General features: G+C 54.3%; 1 protein-coding gene across 2 annotated transcripts in view; it reads right to left on the bottom strand.

The window, feature by feature from the left end:
- MMP17 (matrix metallopeptidase 17) overlaps nucleotides 1-14,331 on the bottom strand; it is a 70,443-nt gene extending 56,112 nt beyond the window's left edge. For both annotated transcript variants that reach the window (XM_075516371.1, XM_075516373.1), the window contains exon 1: nucleotides 13,730-14,331. In XM_075516371.1, coding sequence (XP_075372486.1) covers nucleotides 13,730-13,858 — 129 coding nt within the window. In that variant the 5' untranslated portion in view covers nucleotides 13,859-14,331. The remainder of the gene's footprint in view (nucleotides 1-13,729) is intronic.
- Between the last annotated feature and the right edge of the window lie 5,836 nt (nucleotides 14,332-20,167).

Raw genomic sequence — 20,167 nt, 5'->3', positions numbered from 1 at the left:
CCGTCCTCTCTGATTAAGGATGAAGCAGGAGATGGGCTGAAGCGGTGGGAAGCAGGAAGGAGCGGGGTGGGCTGAGGGTGAAGTTCAAGGTTTTCTGTGCCACAAAGAGCCGGGGCAGCTGCCCACGACGGCGGGAGCAGCCACCCCGGCAGCCCCCTCTGCCTAGGCACCTACTGCTGCACCTTTGGGGATGGGATTTCCATCACTAAGTCCCCTAGGAGACTTTATGCACCCTCATGTTAACTCTCAGCATATTCCCCTGCAGGACGTAAGATATTACTACTCGTGTGACGAACAGAAAACCCAGGCGACTTTCCCTGGTCACAGCTCCAAAGTTCAGGGTACAAACCGGGCACCCTTGCCCTCACCTTGCACACTCGCCATCGGCTACAGACACCTCCTCTCCTCCCTGCTCTTCCTCGTAGGAAAACCACCATGACTCATAATTCAATTTTCGAGTACTTTCTCACCCCGTCGTTCTGTGCTCTGCCACATTTCACAACCTCGTTTCGCACGCTCGCAGGCAGCGCTCCCCTCTCCCGGGGCTGGCGAGCAGGTCTCTTCTGAAGCTCTTTCAGGTTATTGAACTACTATGTTAATGCAGCTTGTTTCCCATCAGTTGAGGGCAGAGTGCCGGGGACATCATTTATTTTCCATGTTTATTTATGTCAGGAGAGTCCTTAAAGGATTTGTTTGCAGCTGCTTCAGTCGCTGCTCTTGCCGAGGTTACCTCCCACCCCGCCACGTGCCAGCAAGTCAGGCCCGGGGAGACTGGAGTCCACCAGTTCCTTCAGCTGTTTTGATGCCGTGGAAACAGCTAATTTCCTTTACGCTTCTTAACGAGGAGCAGAATCTCCCCTTTTTCTGGCTAGTAGGCCCTTATGGCCCTTGAAGGTAAGGGCAGCTGGGAACTGGCAGCGATCCCTCAGCCTGGCACCCCTATTTCTGCGCAGTCCCCAAAGAAGGGCCGGTTCTGGTCGCCTCCTTTTCGGATGGCTTGAGCACGTCCCGTCTGGACTTTGATCATCCGATCGCAGCAGAAAGCAATGCTGGTGTGTGGGCCCCCCCAGGAACAAGCTCCTCCTCCAGGACGATGTGGATGGAGACCTGTAAACCCTTGAAAAATGGAAGTATTGGGATTATCTCAACAGAGCAATTCCCTCTGCCCCTCTTGTCCTCGTGGAGGAACCACTGGGTGTATATTTTACTCCGCCTGCCACTGCCTTTATTATTATTTCTCCAGGCTCAGTCATGGCTGCAGGTGGTCACTTTTTTTTTTTGCTATAAACAATAAAAATCTAATTTGCAAACGGAGGTGACCTCCTCTGCACCAGCCCCTGCCCAGGGCTCCACAGCAGCCCCGGTTCATCACCCACGGGCGACGGCCAGACCCTGCCCGCTTCCCCAGGTGGTCCACGCCGGCACGTCGCCCCGCGCCCAGCCGCTGCCCACAACTTCCAGCTCTTTGGAGCGTCCCGAGGTGATGTGCTGGGGAGCTGGCTGCCAGTTCGTTTTCTCTTTAGGGTTCAAGGCTACCCCGGCAGAGGAGAGCGTGCCGTATCGATTTCCACCGTTGTCCTCGCAACCGCCTGGGCAAAGAAACATTTGTTATTTCGTGACAGTTCCCTGTGGAGGCTGCTCAGGCATCCTACCCGCTTGCACAGCGGAGATGGCAATTTTGCCAGAAACTCTGCTTTAAAGGGTTTTGCAATGTTAATTAAATTTCTGCAGTTGTATCTCTTGGCTCTGAATAAGATTCGAGCCTCTCGGAGCACGTGAGGAAGGGCTCAGCTCCTCATCTCCGCTCAAACCTGGCTCTGAACAAGTCTGGCTCCCAAGACTGAATTCCCTGTGCGCAGCATCAAAAATACAATATTGTCCCTCACCAAAAGGAAATGAATTCTCAACTGGCAGGGTTCGGACACGGTATGGGTCTAGATAACCTAGAGGCTGAGAGATGATCCCAGAGCTACAAAAAAGCAGATGTCCTTGCCTGGAGAACCGATTCCTCTAAACGGATGAGCAAAAAATGAGTATCTATGATCGCACGGGCAGGCACGATGCCGGAGGGACAGCGAGTAGCCCCGAGGACTCCAGATGAATTCGACACAAAGCTCCCACAACTCCGGCTCCCTTTCGCCTCCAACGACGCACGGCCCCGGCCTCGGGCTGGCACCGGTGACCTCCGCCAACACGGCCGGGCTTTTGTAGACGCTGCTTTCCAGGAAAGCGTGGAAGAAAGAGCGGCTGCCAAGTGCCTGGGAAACGCGGGAGGAGACAGGTTGGTTTTAATAGTTAAAATTCTTTAGAAATTTAAAACAGAAGCTGTTTTTTTAGGAAGAGGCTATTAATAAATGAGATAGGAGGGAAGCATGGAGGTGATAAGGAGAACTTTAATTCAGGGAAGCGGTGGGACTGGGGCTTCCCAAGCAGCAGGGCTAGATCCACTGCCCGAGCTGTTCCCACGGCGGAGGTGCGAGACGGGCACGTGGCTCACCAGGGTCCCGCAGGGCTGGGAAACCAGAACAGAGGATGGAAAACAGACAGACGGTGCCGGGCTGGCATTTCCTACACAGCGTAGCACGATTTCTGCCAGCTATTACAAAGGGGCCTGGAAGCGAGGCGGTTGGCAGGGTCAGAAGGTGCTTGGCACCAGCAGGTTTGCTCCAGGGCAGCTCTGAATCACCACCCTTTGCGGCCGGAGCTGCCCGAGTGCGACGGAGGGGTGGTGCCGGGCTGCGAGGGCAAGCGCCAGCACATCGGCGCCGCGGTCCCGTGGGTGCGTTCACCCGCCGACATTTTCAGGAGGTGGCCGAAGCAGCGTAACGCCTTCCCGAGGAGAGCGGCCGAGCCGCCGCAGACGGGCGACGGTGGGGCTGTGCCTGCTCTGCGGTTACGGGACTACCCGGCGGGCTCAGCGCCACGGTACGCTATTTCAAGAAGAAAGTCAAAGTGCGTGCAGCTGCTGATAAAGGTATTTGCTACGAGGTAGAGGGCAATTACGGCAGAATAAGAGCAAGGAGGCGCAGAAGGCACTTGGCAAACTTTATCCACTTAAAGCACGGACTGCTGTCACCACGCAGGGATTTAAGTGACCAAAGGTCTGCACCAAGGGGCAGGATTTGGGTGCTGGGAGCCCCCTCCTCCCAGGCTAAGTCAATACCTTTTCCCTCCCCCTCCATCCGTACCAGCAGTGAAGGCGGCACTCGGGCAGCAGGGCCCGGCGCAGAGCCGGGGGGAGAGCCCAGCACCCACGGGGGGTTCCAACCCCCGCACCCAGCCCAGCACCAACGTATTTTCTCGGATATTTCCCCGGTTTCCACAAGAGGGCACCGGCACGACACCGACGGGGACGCACCGGGGTCCCCGAGCAGCGCCCGCCCGGCCCGGCCCAGCCCGCCCGGCCCTGCAGCCGCCGCAGCCGGGGCACGCCGGAGGCTGGGGACGGGATCTCGCCCTGGGGTTTTTTGCCTGCAAAACCCCCCATGTACATCTCCCAGGAGAGGTCCCCGCAAAGGCTGGGAGCGGGGAGGTGGCAGTTCTGCAGCCCCGGCTCACCGTTTGTTGCTGTTGCAGAAAGCAACCCCTTTTGCTCAAAAAGGTGATTTTCTGGAATAGCTCTGCTAACGCCGAGGGGCTGCGGGGAGGGGAACGGGCCTTCCCTGGGAGGCGTGGAGGGGCACCCACCATCACCCGTCTCCTCCAACCTCCGCATCCCCGAGCACAGCCCAGGCGGGGAGCACGGACCCTCAGGAGCTGCTCCTCTGGGGAAACGGCTTCGTCCGCAGGGTGCTGTTGGGCTCCTGGCAAACCCCGATGCGGGGAAAGACCTAGCTGGCAAGAGATACACCGGTGAAAGTAAACCCCCCCCAGTAACCGAAGCGTGGATGAAAAGAGCTGGCCCAGCTCAGCAGATGGGCTTTGCAGAGCAGATCCACGGGCACACGCCTACCCCAGCCCGGGGTCGGCCAGCAGCCCCGTACGCGTCCAGAAGGCAGAAGTCACTCCAGGGCATCCCGCAGCTGCGGCCGGGGCAGGCCCAGCTCCCGCAAGTGCTCCTCTTCTTCCATGCCTCTGGCTGCCAGCGGCGTCACGAGCGGCGACAGGACTCAGCGCTGCCAGGACCCTGCCGAGGTGCAGCCTAACCACGTGCAAACTGTCACCGGCACCTACGCAGCAGCATTCGTATTCATACCGCAGCTCTGAGCAAATACGTCAAGTGCTTCTGCCTCCACTACGCGACCCTCTGCACTGCCGCGGTTTGATGGGGAACAAAACAGCTCTTAAGAGCCGAAATATATAACGCTGCCAAGCGCTGACCCAGCAACCGCCTCTCGTGTGGAGCCCCTTGAGCTGTACCCCAGGGAGCTGCAGCGATGGTCAAAGGAGGAGACCCTATGAAAGCCACCCAACACCAGACCGGACTGGATACCCTTCACGAAGGGAAGCCTTTCACTGTTAGAGACCCGGTGCTCAGAGCTCAGGTTACCTTTCAGCAAGCGATGCGGTTGCTCGGTCAACAACTACGTCTCGTGCCTCAGAGCCTGGCAGATCAGGCACTTGGTGCTCTGGGTTTTAGGCAGAGAAAGAGAATTTTAGTATCTTCTTGGGGAAGTTTTTTAACCCAGGTGAGCTTGTAGAAGACTACTCAAATCACTGTTGCCCCGTTCACCGCCCATATGGGACCTTGGAGCATGACAGCCGATTTCCTCTAGATTATCTTGATCTTGCTGGACACTGAGTGAGTGCGTACCAAAGCACGAGGTGTATTAGAAATGCCAAAACAGCAACAGATTGTCTGACGGGGCTGTCATTCTGTCATGAAATATGACATGCATCCAGCCCGGGAGGAAGAACTGGATTGCTCTACACTTTAGTGCCGGCTGAGGCCGTGCAAGATTATTCCTCATTTCGGAGTCTCATTGATCAGAGCTGGAGGATACATTTCTGCAGCATAAACAAAATGTGGCAAAAGTCCCAAACCACCTGCCTCTCTTTAGCTGTGCCTTTATATAAAACACGTTGCCATTTCACAGGCGCATCTATGAGGGATTTCCCTTTTGTGAACCCAATTTCCTCTTGCTTTTGAACAAAAATGCATCTCTGACATGAAGGATGCAAAGGTAGAGACAGCATGGCTTGGTACAGAGCAATGGGGAATTTGCCAAGCAGCAGCAAAATGGAGAACAAACAACAAAAATAAAAGCCAATTTAATGCAGAGAATTTATCAAAGGAGCGAAGATGCTTCTCGAGCAGCATCGCTGACTGCCCTTCTGTTGGCGGACGTGCCGGAGGGACATTACGAGCATGAAGAAGGAACAGCAACGACAAGGTAAACACAAGTAACAAGGTGGGATCAAGCCTACGGGCTGGTGGGAGCTCCCCATGCTCCCCAGCACATGCCTTCTCAAAGGCACAGCCTTGGCCAAGCACCAGCTAGGACATAACTAATGTTGACTGGACGTAATTGTATGAGGGGCCAATTGTGTGAGGTTCAACAAGGCTCAGTGCTGGGTCCTGCACTTGGGCCACAGCAACCCCATGCAACGCTACAGGCTTGGGGAAGAGTGGCTGGAAAGCTGCCTGGCAGAGAAGGACCTGGGGGTGTTGGTTGACAGCCACCTGAATATGAGCCAGCAGTGTGCCCAGGCGGCCAAGAAAGCCAATGGCATCCTGGCTTGTGTCAGAAATAGTGTGGCCAGCAGGACTAGGGCAGTGACCGTGCCCCTGTACTCGGCACTGGTGAGGCTGCACCTCGAATACTGTGTTCAGTTTTGGGCCCCCCACTCCAAGAGAGACATTGAGGGGCTGGAGCGTGTCCAGAGAAGGGCAACGGAGCTGGGGAAGGGTCTGGAGCACAAGGCTGATGGGGAGCAGCTGAGGGACCTGGGGTTGTTCAGCCTGGAGAAAAGGAGGCTGAGGGGAGACCTCATCGCTCTCTACAACTGCCTGAAAGGAGGGTGTGGAGAGGTGGGGTCGGTCTCTTCTCCCAGGTAACAAGTGATAGGACGAGAGGAAATGGCCTCAAGTTGCGCCAGGGGAGGTTTAGACTGGATATGAGGAAATTTTCCTTCACCGAAAGGGTTGTCCAGCACTGGACCAGGCTGCCCAGGGCAGTGGTTGAGTCCCCATCCCTGGGGGTATTTAAAAGCCGTGTGGATGAGGTGCTTAGGGACATGGTGTAGTGGTGGGCTGGGCAGTGCTGGTTTACGGTTGGACTCGATGATCTTAAAGGTCTTTTGCAACCTATACGGTTCTGTGATTCTGTAATATCTCTGGAGGAGATCCACATGGTCGGCTCAAGAAAAACAGGAGATACTGCTTTGTTTCTCTCTTGCTCAGTGACAAATGAGACCTGACACCCTTTCCTAAAGGCTGAATTCATCAGCTTCAGATCTTACAGGTAACTAGGTCTGGAGTGATGATGGGATTGGCTCTAGCAGTTCCGGTACCTTTTTGGTCCTCATGCTTTCCTTGGGATCCTATAGCCAAACTTCCCAGGAGCTACAGCAGGGCAAAAGGAGCATTTGCTTGTGTTACACCCTTTGCCCAAGCAGACCTCCATGGTTTTTTGTAATTATAGGCCTTTGAGAAGGCACTGTGCCCAGGGTGGCTGCAGAGGACCCCGCAGAGCCGCCCAGCAGCTCAGGGCACCAGGAGTCACAGCTTCGACTTCAAGGGAAACATGAGAATCCATCTCCCCCGATGCACTTCAGCCACAATATTAGCAGTAGTACTTCTACACGTGACAACATCTCACCGAGAAAAGCAAATCTTCACGAAGGGTTGACTGATACGTAAAGAGTCAAAGCCTGAGAACAAGCACTATAGCCTATAACTCGCAGTATTTTTGAAAGTCTACAGCTGCCAATCAAGTGGGCGCTTCCTCAGATGAGTGGGCTTTCCTCTCAAAAGGGATCTCACGGGAACCCCTTCCTCGCACACCAGTCTTTTCTATCTTTTCATCCCATTCAGGACCTCTCCAAGGTTCAGCTGCTCACTTGGTCCCAACACCGCTCTCAGATCTGCTTCTTCAACCTCAAAAAAGCCTTGGACAGCGAGATCCCCGAAGTCTGGCAACAGCCTGTGAAGTTTCCTTTTGACCTCTTGGTAATCTGCCATCTCCAGCAAGGGACATTTGGTGGGAAGTGGAAAAATCCAGAGCTGGGTGGTTTGGGATGGAGGCCCTGGGGAAGCTGTATGGGGGTTAAATGCCTCTGCCATGGTGCAGGACAGGCAACCTCCGCAAATCAAGAGAGACCTGTGGATGAAGCAGTCCAGACCTCTTATCTCCTACTTGTGTTGTGGATGAGAGAACCTTTTGTCCTGCATCCTTAAAGAAGGACGGGTAGCGGGCCGTGTAGGACAGACTGGAATTGCAGAGCAAACCCAGGACATACCGGCAGCGCCTGGGCTGCCGGGTGATCTTCAGCAGCCGGGAGCTGAACCACAGGAGATGCCAGTTGGGGTTTGTTAAATGACAAGACGATATAATCCAAACATGTCCATCACCTTCAAGCAAGGACCCTGTGACACAGGTAAAATTGCTTTTGTTCACCCAAAAGATCAATATTGTCAGGATGAAATAATATGTCAGCCGGTGTGAAGAACTCCGCCTGACCACTGACAGTCAACAGGCAGAAACTCCCTCTTGAAAACATAATATAAAAAAAATCCTGAATATACTGCCACTTTCCAAATCACCGTATTCGGACCGTTCTTGCCAGGAGCTGTAGATCATCTCCACATTTCTTGGAAGAGTGATTTTCTGCGCATATGGTTTATTCTGATGCAGGAAATTCCTCAGATTTAATCGGGTTCTTTTCTATTAAATCATCATGGCTAATCAAACTGCCAGAGTCCCATCTGAAGACCACACTCCTCGGTGAACATCGGCATTTACTCCACGTCAGTCACGGCAGGACTTCCCTCTGAACAAACCTGTTGGCAAAGGCAGTTTCTCATTACGCTCATCTAAAACTCTCCGGTCCTTCAGCAGCTTCTTCCCGTTGCCCCCGCACGTCTGCTTTGTTTTGCACTGGATTTAACTTCGCATATGTGGTTTGCTGTGGGTTTTTTTAATGTAACATCAAATCTCTTAATTCTCTGACCCAGAAATCAGAGACAATCCTCATAAAAATCTGGGACAAAGAAGACACACGCAGCTGCACGCGCGCAGCAGCAAGAGCTTCCGAAACTCCCAAATCTACCCATTTAAAGTGATTTTGATTAAAGAAAGCATTTTGAGAACTGTTGCTGTCAGATCTCGGGTTATTTTGAAAGCAAATCCTTGGCTTTCAAGTGCAGCTCTACTCTGAACGAGACACTTTAAAGAGCGGTGACGCGGTGGCCCAGGTTTACCATCAGCCGGCAATTCGCACCCGAGATGCGAGGGCTTTTCCCTCCCACGTTGTCACCTCCACGAGCCAGCTAGGACCCGAGCCCCACGCTGGGTACACGCCTGCTCCCACAGCATCCAGAAATAAAGGTTCCCTCAGCCACAGCGTGACCTTTCCCGGAGCCGCACAGCCCATTCCCGCAGCACTTTTGCCAATGAGTAAATAATGAGAAATTAGTGCGCGGCCTCGGCGATGAGTCAGAGCGAGCCGCCGATGGCATTAATGAACCTGCAGGGACAAAACAGGGTGTCGGAGACACCCGAGCCCGCCCGTTTCATGACGACATCACCCGTGTCACACCCATGTCACCCCCGTGTCCTCGGCGGGGCCGATGTGTGTGGTCCCGACAGCGAGTCACACCCGGACACCAAAGCGGGAGAGCCCCGTCCGATGCCAGGCAGGGGACGGGAAGGTGCTGCGTTTCGCGTCGCCTCTTCGCAAGTTTAATTTAACGAGGGAGCGCAACGAAATATCGCGGGTCGAGTCAGGTAGGCGCACGCAGGCAGCGACCTCCCTTGTGAGAGCCCCAGGAGGTTTTGGGGGCAAAAGGAGGGCACGGGGGTACCGCCCCACCGCACGCTGCCACCGGGGACGGCAGGGTCTTGCTGGGGGGGTCCTGGCAGCCAGGAGCTGCTTCTACCCCGCAACGCTTCGCTGCGGCGCCCAAGGATGAGGAGCGAGGCCAAGGTGGGAGCTCACCCGCTCCATCCCCAGCACAACCACGGGGAAGTCCCCGGTGGCAGCAGGGCTTCACCCACCTGCTCGGAACCCTTCCTGAAGGCAGAATCTCATTAAAGCGGGTAATTTAGCTTAACTACCCTGGGTAATTCACACGGCTGGGCCCACAATAGCAGCCAAGCCAGAAGGAAATTGCATTACTGTATCTGGAGGTCTGGGGTGCTCAAATCTGAAAGGGAAGTAGCGGTTCAAACCAGCCAGGGCTTTAATACCAGATTAAATGCTTTCACAGGAGCCTGTCTTTGAAAGCTTCCAGCCAGCCTTTTGTCAAGCCAATTTAGTTTGCATTGCACTTTGGCTTCAAGAGGTACCTTAAAATGTAACCAGCAGCACTTTTTTTTTTTTTTTTTTTTAACATGGTAGCTTAACTTTCTTGGAGGGAATTCATGGACCTGGGATGGCCACTGCTCCGTGCGGGAAGGGGATGAAGTGCTTTAATAGCAGCAGAGGGGCCAAGCAAAGCTCCTCTCTCCAACACCGTTGGCCTGAATGCATTATTATTTAGGGAACCTATTGAGCATTTTGTCGTGAAAGACTTGCCATTTTAGAAGGCTGAACGAAGCTCCAACTGGGATTATCAATTTTTAATTTCCCCATTAGCAGAAACAGAAGGTTACGAGTCTGGTAGTTTCTCCTGATAGAGGGAACAGCCTATTTCCATACAAGGATTTTACTTTAAGAGGGCTAATTATGCCAAGCCTGGCACCAGGAGGTACGCCATGTCTCGGGGACACCATGCCCATCCCCAGGTACTCGAATGCAGCAATTTAGGGGAGTTCCTGGCCGATCCCGGCGCAGGTGGGAACGGGAGGGCGGCTGGGCCGGGACGCGCAGCTGCGCGCGGGCGTCTGGCAGCCACAGCAGCAGGATGCTCCTACCCTCCCGCAGCAGGAAAAGCACCCCAGAAACAGCAAGAAGGAGCCTGTTCCCCAGGCGCGGGCCGGCTTCTGCTTTGACGTTCGGCACCTGGGAGATGCGGGGCGCAGCCTCGTAGGAACCCGCTGCTCCTCCTGCCCCTCGGCTCCCTGGTGCGGGGATACAGAGGAGCCTCTGTCTGCCCCCCGGCCCACCGCAGCCAGCCGGGGGGGGCCCAGCCTCACAAGGCTCGCTGCCACCCCAGCTCTCCCCACAAGCGCATCCTTGTCATTCAAATGAGAAGCTGCCACAAAGGCGAGGGCCCTGCCCTGAACAAAGAGCCGCTTGGGACGGTGGCAGAGGGGGATGCGTGTCCCCTGGTCTCCACCGATGAATGCAAATGCCTCCATCCCCTGGGAGCAACTTCTCTGGGAACAACACAGACGGGCTTTGTGAGCCGGAGGCCGAGAGAGGCATCGCTCATACGCAAGCCCCCAGGAATGCCCAGCAAGTCCCAGCTGGAGAAACGCCTGGGGGGCACACACAGAACTTCCCCGTCACCCCTGACCACACAGTCAAGAAAAAGCAGCTCACAGTCTTTTTTTTTTTTCTTTGCACCCACGCTCTCGCAACCAAACTAAAACTTTCCTGGCACTCCTGCGTCCCTCGGCCACTGACTCCAGAGCCCGCGTCCACGAGGGATGATCTCGGCGGTGCCACCACCACCGCCCCACCACCAGCTCCCATCCTGCAACCCCACTGCCAGGGCGAAGCATCTCCCTCGGGGCCAAGCTTGCTCAGCTTTGGGCATCGGTCCCTCCTCAGGCCACAGCTTTTGCCCGGCGCCCAGTGTCCCACCGCACGGCTGCCAGACCCGCAGCGGGCAGGAACGCAGCCCGGCGGGCAGGAGCTGCCCCTTTACCAGCCAGCTCCTTTACAAACCAGCAGGTCTCCAGGTCAACACCTTCACTGTACAGACTCCACTGCACCGGCTCTTCTGCAAAATAAAACTTGAAGGCAGACCTCCCCTCAGACCTGGTTCAGAGCCCAGGCGAAGCGAGAGCTCTTATTACTCGGTTACTACTAGTGTATATAAAGTTTCTGCTGCCGGCACCCCTGAGACTCTGAAGCCCAAACAGCCATAAAAAGACGCGATTTGCGAACGCTGGGCACTGCGGTGAGGAGGGGTTGGGGGGTTTACTGTAAAGGCAGCAGCGCGAAATGCAAAGTAGTAAATCTCAAAAGCAACGTGCTAAAATTCAAGCAAAACACTCACGTCAAGCTCCGTTCCATCTGCTATTTTATGCTCTCTTTGTTAGAGCAGCTAATGGAGAACAATAAAAACATTAATAATCAAGCTAGATTTATAAACTGGGCAGGATATTCCACTAGTAATGAAATCTGGAGGATCACTCAATATTATATTGCTTTGGGCAGCACTCTAACAAGAACTGCCTTTGAATTATAGCCCTCTTTCATTTTGCTGAACTTTAATTTGGCCCAGCATCACTGTTTCATTTAAAACAAACCTACGGCGGGGCTGGAGCGGAGGACGCAGCTCGGAGGTGCAGTGCTGCTCGGCGCCGAAAGCTTCTCGGCTGCAAGGGAGGGGTATTTGGGATGTAAAAGCTCCATTGACATTGTGCTCTATTTACTGCAGAGAATTTCTGGATATAATTTTCAAAGGTTAGCGGAGCTTTCTATTGCCATGGTTTCATGCCTCCTAGTTTTCAAATATTTGGTTGAAATGCATCACAGATCTTTAATTTCTTAGTTGCTTCATAAAGTGGATGTCAAATAATTCTTCTTAAAGCTCTCACTTCCCACACGGTGGTATTTTCCTGACAAACACCTCTGAAAATACCTGGCATTTTCTGCTCCCTGCTGCTCATTAGAGGGCATAAGCACAAACCTGCTTTACAACCAACCCCTTCCTAATCCCACCAGCACCGTCTCCAGCCAGAGAGATGTATTTGCCCCAGCCAGAAATCACCGACACACCCATCCGACATCATCTGCTCTGTCCTCCCCAGCCTAAATAGCCTCTTAACGTAGGGCTCTGTAATCCCCTTCTCCCGCAGTTCACTTCTGCACAGTTATCGCCATCCCCGGCACCTTTTGCTTTGCGAGACGATCACAGCTCTTCAGCATGGTTTTGAGCTACTGCTCAAATCCAGTCCAGGATAAAAAAAAAAGGTACCTTAATGCCTGAAAGCTGTCCGCGATAACTAATAAGCCCCCTTGAGTATTAACATTTAACCTGTAAAAGCTGAGTGCAGCACGTACGGTAGCAAGGGCAAAAGCAGGTCAAAGACAAACTTTGAGTCAAATTGATTGGGGCAGAATACACCAATTTGTGTGCTGTTTGCATGAAATATTCATTCCAGCTTTAACATTCGGTTATAGAGGAAAGCAAATGCACCGTAATAATGCAGATGTGCCTTATTTTCCCCACATTTTCTATTCTGCTAGGAGCCCATGGGGAACGATACGCTTTGTCCTTCCCGGCAGGTGTCTGAGCAGGAGCCCGCCAGCCGGAGCACGCGCTTGGCGGCCGAGCCTCGGCGGCAGCGGCAGCGTCCTGGCGCACTGCTCTGCGCGAGCCCCGCTCGTTAGATAACCCTGCCGCGCTGCAAATCCTCCCTCCTTCCTTCACAGCAGCGCACAGGCGGCGTTTTGAAATTCGCTGAATTTCAGGGAATTTCTCCAAACTGGCGGGTCCGGTCCCAGGACTGCTCATCCATGCCCACCCATGGCCGGCTTTCCAACACCCAGGTTTGATGTAGTTGTGGGGCTTCTCCTCTCTGAGCTACGGCTGGCATCAGCTCCGAGAAACTTTTCCTCCTCCAGGAGAAAAGCCTCCATCTCCCCTCTCAGAGGCGGCGGCGTGGAGCTGTGCGGACCTGCTGGCACCGTGACCCGGCAGGGACATGACCTAAGCCCTCGCTGCCTGCTAAAACCTGTCATCTCCCTGCAAACCCAGCAGGCACCTGTGAGCGGAGAAGCAGGACCAGAGGACCACCATGCCATGCAGACCACCGCAACGAAGTCAACCCTCTGCCTGCTGCCGGCACAGAGCAGCCCCTAACGCATCCCCCAGCGCGTCCCAGTCCCCAGGGATGGCTCCCACTCCAAACGTGCCGTTTCACCCTGCTTGCTGGCAGGAGTTTGTGTGGCTCCACCGCAGGCGGAGAGCCCTTGAGAGAGGCCAGCCCTTCCTCAGCGCCTGAGAAATCACCACCCGTGTGCGAACGCTGGCGGGGCCATCCCCCCGCGGATGCTGGGCGGGAGGAAAGTTGGGCCACCGTGCCGGGGTGCAGGGGGACACAGCGTAGCGGGTGCGGGGGGGGGGGGGGGGCAGGCACCGTGCGCTGGGTGCAGGGGGTGTGCGACGGTTGCAAGGGGTGCCCCGTGCACCGGCTGCAAGGGAGGGGGGACACCGGCTTCAAAAGGCTCCGTGCGGTGGGTATGGGGCGGGGGGCACTGGGTGCAGGGGGAGACACGGACCCTCCGGCGGGTGCGGGGGGGCACAGGCGCAATGGGAGCGCTGGGGAGCGGGCACCGGCTGTAAGGGGGCACCGGGAGGACACCGAGCCGCTCCGGGGAGCATTCCCAGCCGCCGGAGCTCGCCCAGCGCCGCGGGGGCCGGCGATGCCCGGGGGTGGGGGGGCCAGGGGTGGGTGCCGGGGGTGGGGGGGGGGGAACGGCCCGGAGCGGGGGGTCGCGGGTAACTCACAACTCCCCGGGTGATGTCGTCCGCCGCGGGGGTCGGCGCCGCGGGCGCTTCTTGCCACGCCAGCCACAGCGCGACCACGAGGAGCATCTCCCGGCGGCGGGCGCGGTGCCGGGCGGCGGGGCTCGGCATCCCCCCGCGCCTCCCGCCGCCCGCCCCGGCAGGGCCCGGCCCCGGCCCCGCGCTGGGCTCCGCCGGGCCGCCGGGCTCCGCGCCGCATCCGCCCTCCCGCCCCGGGCTGCGGGCGCCGCCGGGGAGGGAGGCGGGGGGGGGGGGCTCGGCTCCGCTCCGCGCTACTCCGCCGGGGAGGTGCCGCTCCGCTCCGCTCCGCGCTGCTCCGCTCCGCGTCCGCGCCGCCGGGGAGGCTCCGCTCCGCGCTGCCGGGGAGGCTCCGCCGCCGGGGCGGGTGCGCGGTCACATCGCCCCGCTCCCGCACCCCGCGGAGCGAGAAAGTTGCTGCGGGCGCTGCCGCGGAGCAGAGCGCGGCTCGGTGGCTGCTGCTGCTGCTGCTGCTGCTGCTGCTGCTGCCGCTGCCCGGGGCCGCCGCGGCTCCGCCGCTCCTGCCATGCACCCCTCTGCGCCCGGCCGGCGGAGCGCCCCGGCCAGCGGCGGGGGAGGGGAGGGGAGGGGAGAGGAGGAGGAGGAGGAGGAGGAGGAAGGGATGCTAATGAGGGAGGCGGTGTCAGGGCCCCGGCGGGGGGGGCACAGCGCGGTCTGGCCGCGGCGCTGCGCAGCGCCGAGCACCGGCAGCGCTCCCCGCGCGTAAGGCCGCGCTGCAGCTGGCGGAGAGGGCTGGGGCCCTGACGGGAGGTTGCGTCCCCTCTCAGCTTCGTAGCTGCGTCTGGCTGCAACGCCTCAGGTTTCCGACAGGCTTCTTCCTAAGCATCAAAATTTCTTTAAGTACCAGCCTCATCCTCCGAGCTTTCTGAGGTGCCGCGGAAAAGAGTGGGTGGTTGGTGCATCTCCGACTGATAGCCAGCCCCAGCGAGACAAACGTCTGGCTTGTCCCCATAAAGAGCATAATGGGATCCTGTGGCCTCTGCAGTGAGCCCTCCCGTGAGAGCTGTGAATCTGCCACATGCTCTGACAGGCCAGATGGCAGGGGACACCCTGACATCTCCAGCTCCTGCCAGTTCGGGATGGAAATGTACTTCATACTTCGCATCTGCATTCCCCACTTCCTATTAGCACATTAATACACTCAACGGCTTTGGAAATTATCTTTAAAGTTGTTTTAAAACGGAAACTGTAAATGTACAGTTAGAAAAAAAAAGTACATTTTTTAAAAAAAAAAGTAAGAAATGGAAATAATGAAGAATTAGCAGAGATGAAAAATTGCTTCTAGATGCTGCTGGGACAAAATTGTAATGGGCATTGATATGACACCTTCTGCACAAATAGATTAACTCAGCAATGAACTGTAACTGCTTCTGGAGTTATTTAATATCAGACAGGACTAGAGCAAAGCAGTGGGGGAGGAAAGAGGAAACCTTTGTCCAGAAGAAGCTGGTTAAAGAGAATTGACAGGGAGACCTCGCTTCCCATGGGCGAGTTCACGCTGCCCTGTGTCCCCGTGAGCTGGGCTGAAATTACTGCTCCAGCAGCAGAGAAATTGGAGGGAAAAACCCCAGATTACAGGGCCCAGAGCCTCACCAACTAGAGCTACCTGTTGTAGCTCAAGAGCTGTTATCTCAAGAGCTTTGCTCCTCACTAAAGCAAAGTTCAGCTTCTTAAGAAGACCAGCAAAGCCCATCCTCTGGTTCCACAGGTGCAAGGAGGGGGCTTTCCGAAGGGCAGGAGCTCCCCTGCACCCAGGTGCTGAGCGAGGGGGCTGGCAGCTCCCGCTCACCATTTAATTTCATTTTGGAAAGATGCCCGCAGCCACCTCGACAGAGAGCCCCCGTCTCCCGGGGGGGTTCCCCCTCTCCGTACATCCCTCCCCCCTTTGCAGGATGCACTACGCCTTTGTGCATCTCCCGCTGCCCCCGTCTCGTCCTGTCCATCCCGCAGCTGCTGCTGCTCTCGGGGGAGATCTCCTTCGCACTTCCGATAACTGTCACACCAGCCCCGATGAGACGAGCATTATTATTTGCTCGATTCCAGAATCCACCGCTCTGAGCAGAAAGCAGCAGCCACCCAACACCCCTCAACCCTTCCCGGGTTTTCCAGCGGAGAAGCGTTATCCCGGGCAGTCAGGCCAGCCTGACATTGCTTAGCAACATCACATGTAGTAATTTCCTGCTTAGCAGCTCCAGAATCCCTTCTTATTAGGGGTCATTTCTCTTGGCAGTTGACATGACTGTGGGCAGATGAAAGCGGTCCTCGGGAGGAAGGCAGAGGCAGCACAGCTGCGCAGGGCTGGGAGGAGTGCGCAGCAGTGACTCAAAATCCCGGGGTTTAGGACAAGCCCGCAGCCCTCAGGGTGAGCGACTTCGGCGGTGGAGGACCCCCCAGGGCAGAAACCGCCAGCACAAGTCCACTGACCTCGCTAAAGGCCACGAACTGGCTTTGGGGTTCTGACTGACAAATACTGCAGCGCTTGGGAGTACTTTGTGGGGGTTTGGGGCTCTCTCACAACTGCTCAGCACAAACAAACTCTGTCCCCCTACTTGGCATGGTTTGCAGGCTCGCCTGGTCCCCATGCTGGGCAGCCTGCAGCTCTAGGGCTCGATCCTATGCCACATGCGTGGTGCCACCTCTCCTGCCCCGGCGGCATCATCCCGTAGCAGCAAGGCTACCTCAGCCACCTTCCTCATGTTTCTGGAAGATGCTGCACACTCCACCCCAATGTTTAATCCCATTTTGCAGACGAGGACAAAGGCTAAAGGTTCATCATGGGCAGCCTGTGAGCTGTTGGACCAAACATAAAGGCTGAACCCACTCCAGCTGGAAGAGTTTTGCTCTTAACTTCAAGGGGTCAAGATTTTAGGGCAGATGCTACCATTTCGTCTTCACCTCCCAGGTCATCCTTTCTCACAGCAGCACATCAGGGACAAAATCTTCCCGGTTTCCATCAGACTGGGTATTTTAAGCAGATTGACAGTAGGGTGAATGGAAGACGCTGCTCCATGTCAAATATAGTTTAATCCTTTTAGATTCTTTCCTGTGGCACTAAATGAAAGAGCATACCTGTTTCTACCAAATCTAGAACATATTAAAACTTGCCTATTGCAAGAGAATACTTTTCCCACAGCTGTTTCTCACCTACATGTATTACATAGAGGCACAGGCTGGAATTGCAGAGTTTGGGCTGTTTGCAGAGTATTTTGCTGCAGCAGACTTAACCCAAGCTGCCAGCTCCATCCTCCCACTGAGGAGCACTGTGCAGAAGCCCAGCTTCTCACCAGCTCTCCTTTGCACAGCCTCCTGCCTCCAGTGCACCAGGGAAGAGTTTCATCTGACTGAGGTGGATCGCTTTTTGGTGGAGCAGATGGTCAGATGGCCCCAAGGAACATCCGAAAAAAAAAAAAAAAATTAGTGTCTTGTATCTATTTGTGGTAACAACCCTTGTTAGGGAGGACTGTAACATCAGGGTAGCTGCAGATATTATAATGAGAGCCAGGACTCACAAGCAGCACTGCCCAAATTGAGATTTTAAATCTCCTTTAGCACCAGTTGCTCCGTGGCAGATGGGAACAGGACTCCAGGAGATGGGTTTTTAACGCTGAGCTCAGTTAGTGAGGGCTTGATGGACTCCCTGCTGTCTTGGATGCAGGGTTGCTCGCCTGCACAGGGGAATTTTGAATTCCTGGGTGGTCAGGACAGTTTTGTCTGCAACTCTGAATGCCCAAGTGCTGCCTTGGCCCCTTCTACATGCAGCAAAAGGAGAGCACCCTTGCTCTCCCCTGGTAAAACAGCCCTGAGCAATCAGCTTCAGGGGGTTTCAGGTAGTGGCAGCTAGGTGGGATGAGCAGCATCCCTGGTCCTGCTCCATGAAGCACTCCAGCTCCTGGCTCAGGATCCCCACTCGCATCCCAGCTGCTTCGGTGTGGGCTTGGGATCCGTGCACTTTCCTCCGACTGGGATTGGAGCAGAGCCACATGCGGGGTTGAACAGTTTTGCAGATCTGGCTGAGATTTTCAAAGAAAACAAACGAACAGCCCCACAAAAACCTCAGAGCTCTTAGGTGGCCAAATCCCACTGAATTTTCCAGCCCCTGACTTCTGCAGGTGCCGATACCTGCTCTGTTTCCTCATCTGCCCAGGTATTAATTAGCATCTGTGGTGTGACTGCACCCCAGAGCCAGTCTTGCACCACGAGAACCTGCAATGTGACTAAGTATCTACGCTGGACGAGCAGATGCTTTATCCATACCCGAAAGCTACTCAAAGTAATTCCCAACATATTTATAAAGATTTTTAGCAAGCACTTATAAAGACAAGATGGCAGATTTCTACGTGTTAATCAAAAGCTACGTCACAAATTACGATCCCAAAAAAGTCGACAAGCATGTCAGGTACAAACAGCAGGGAGAGATTCTTTAATAGTTTAGTTTTATTGCATGAGACTTCTTCCTCCAACAAAACACTGCTTGATCATCAAGGCCCAAAGGATTCTCAGAGAAGATCTAAACCCTCCGAGTGTTGTAGGATATATACTTAACTTTAAGCGTATGAGTAATCATGCTGACATCACTCTAACCCAATGAATGTAATAAAAGGACATCTCTTCCAGGGAAGGTGGAAGCTGCGCACAGTGTAACGAGGCACATCGTCCGGATGCCATCAGCTCCTTCCAGCTACAGAGAGCAGAGGCAGGCAATATGAAGAACCTAGTTAGAACAAACCGAACTGTGAATATTTTTTCTCTCTTTCCTCTTCAGTCAATAATAAAAAAAACCCCCACCTCGATGGCACAGGTTTAACTCCACGCTCGTGTCGTAAGAACAATACGGGGTAGACAGAGCTTTTGTGCCATTCATTACACAGGTGAGTTACTGAATGGAATTTATTTAAGGAAGGAACAGCATGATGATTCTAATTCTGTTAAGTGTAGCTTCCAGAATGCATTCTTTATGCTTCATTTGTTGCAAATGAATGACTCTGTTAAAACAGCATTTCAACGCATTTTAGCCAAAATATTTGCTTTGCACAACAACGAAATACAGATAACTGCAATCATCTGTAAGTAAGAACAAGCAAATTGACAGACGCAGCAGATAGCTGTTTATTCTGGTACCTATGGTCCTTTTTAGCACAAAACTTTTATGCAAAACAAGAAATGCTAGTAAAGCTGATTTACAAGTTCACATTTCCCTGATCTGCCTGGTACTGCCAGCGTTTGGAAAAAAAACCCTGTAAAGAAGTACACTAGGTTTGTTTTCTTTCTACACGCATTCCAACCAAAACGCACGTACTTAAAATATTTTCACCTTTGTGCACCGAGATGGTGAGTATGAATTTAAAATGTCATTATCTTCTAACTATATATGCTACGTGCAAAATGAAGGTTTTTTCCTCTCGGTGTCTTTAGTATAATTAGCATGTATGACAACATTCAGACGATTTAATTTCCCAATTACACTGCTATACCGAAAATATCCTTTGCATTAAATATGCAGCAATTCTTATCAGTAGATACTCTACAACTTCTTCTGCCCTGTTATATCACTGCAGATGCTCATGTTTTGGCAAATTGAGAAATGATAATTTTCTGCCCTATCAACCAGGGAGACAGAAATTGCAGCACGGCCGCGGAGCGGGGGCCCGGGCTGACGCGGTGCCCCGTCTCCGGGAGCAGCCGCTCCGACGGCGCACGCGGCGTTCCCAAGGGGCAGCCGTGTAGCACGGGCTTCTTGCTGAGCCCAAGCGGTGAATCAGTTTATACTGCGAAGTGCAGAATGAGGACGTTTGTGATATTACCCTGCTGTTCTCCTAGAAGCTTTGGTAGCCATGGGAAAATCAGCTACTGGAATCTAATTTGCTTGCTTGTAATTAATATCACCCAGAAGCTACTTATTTGCTTGCCTACCTTTAGGACTGATGGGTGACCAGTGATAACAAAAATCCCCAATTATTTTTCTGAGACCGGTAGTAGACATATAGTTGCATATATGTCAAGTACTACTCATGGGAAGTATTGAAATCTTTATTTTCCATGTGTAAAAATGAAGCAGAATGGGGCATTTACACATGGCTTGAGAGTATACGGCTTTTTTTTCTTCCTTGTTCTCTGATTGAAAGACCAATTTACTGACGTTTCTTCAATATCTTATATGAAAGGAGGGAAGTTAAAGTTAAAAGGAGTGGAGAAACCGGTATTTTCCTGCAGGCCAGGGCTCTGGAGCGGAGGGATGCTGCAGAGATGCTTGCACTGCTCTTGGGTACAGGAGTCTTATTCTCTGCGTAATCACACGCTGGCACAAAGGATCTCCAGCATCTCACGGACGTCCGTCTGCCAGCTCCAGCTCAACAGGCCAAGACAGCACTAACCATCTCCCCG

The sequence above is a fragment of the Mycteria americana genome, chromosome 13, assembly GCF_035582795.1.
Source record: "Mycteria americana isolate JAX WOST 10 ecotype Jacksonville Zoo and Gardens chromosome 13, USCA_MyAme_1.0, whole genome shotgun sequence".
NCBI lineage: Eukaryota > Metazoa > Chordata > Aves > Ciconiiformes > Ciconiidae > Mycteria > Mycteria americana.
The sequence above is the reverse complement of the archived record's forward strand: the minus strand, read 5'-3'. Positions and strand labels throughout refer to the sequence as shown.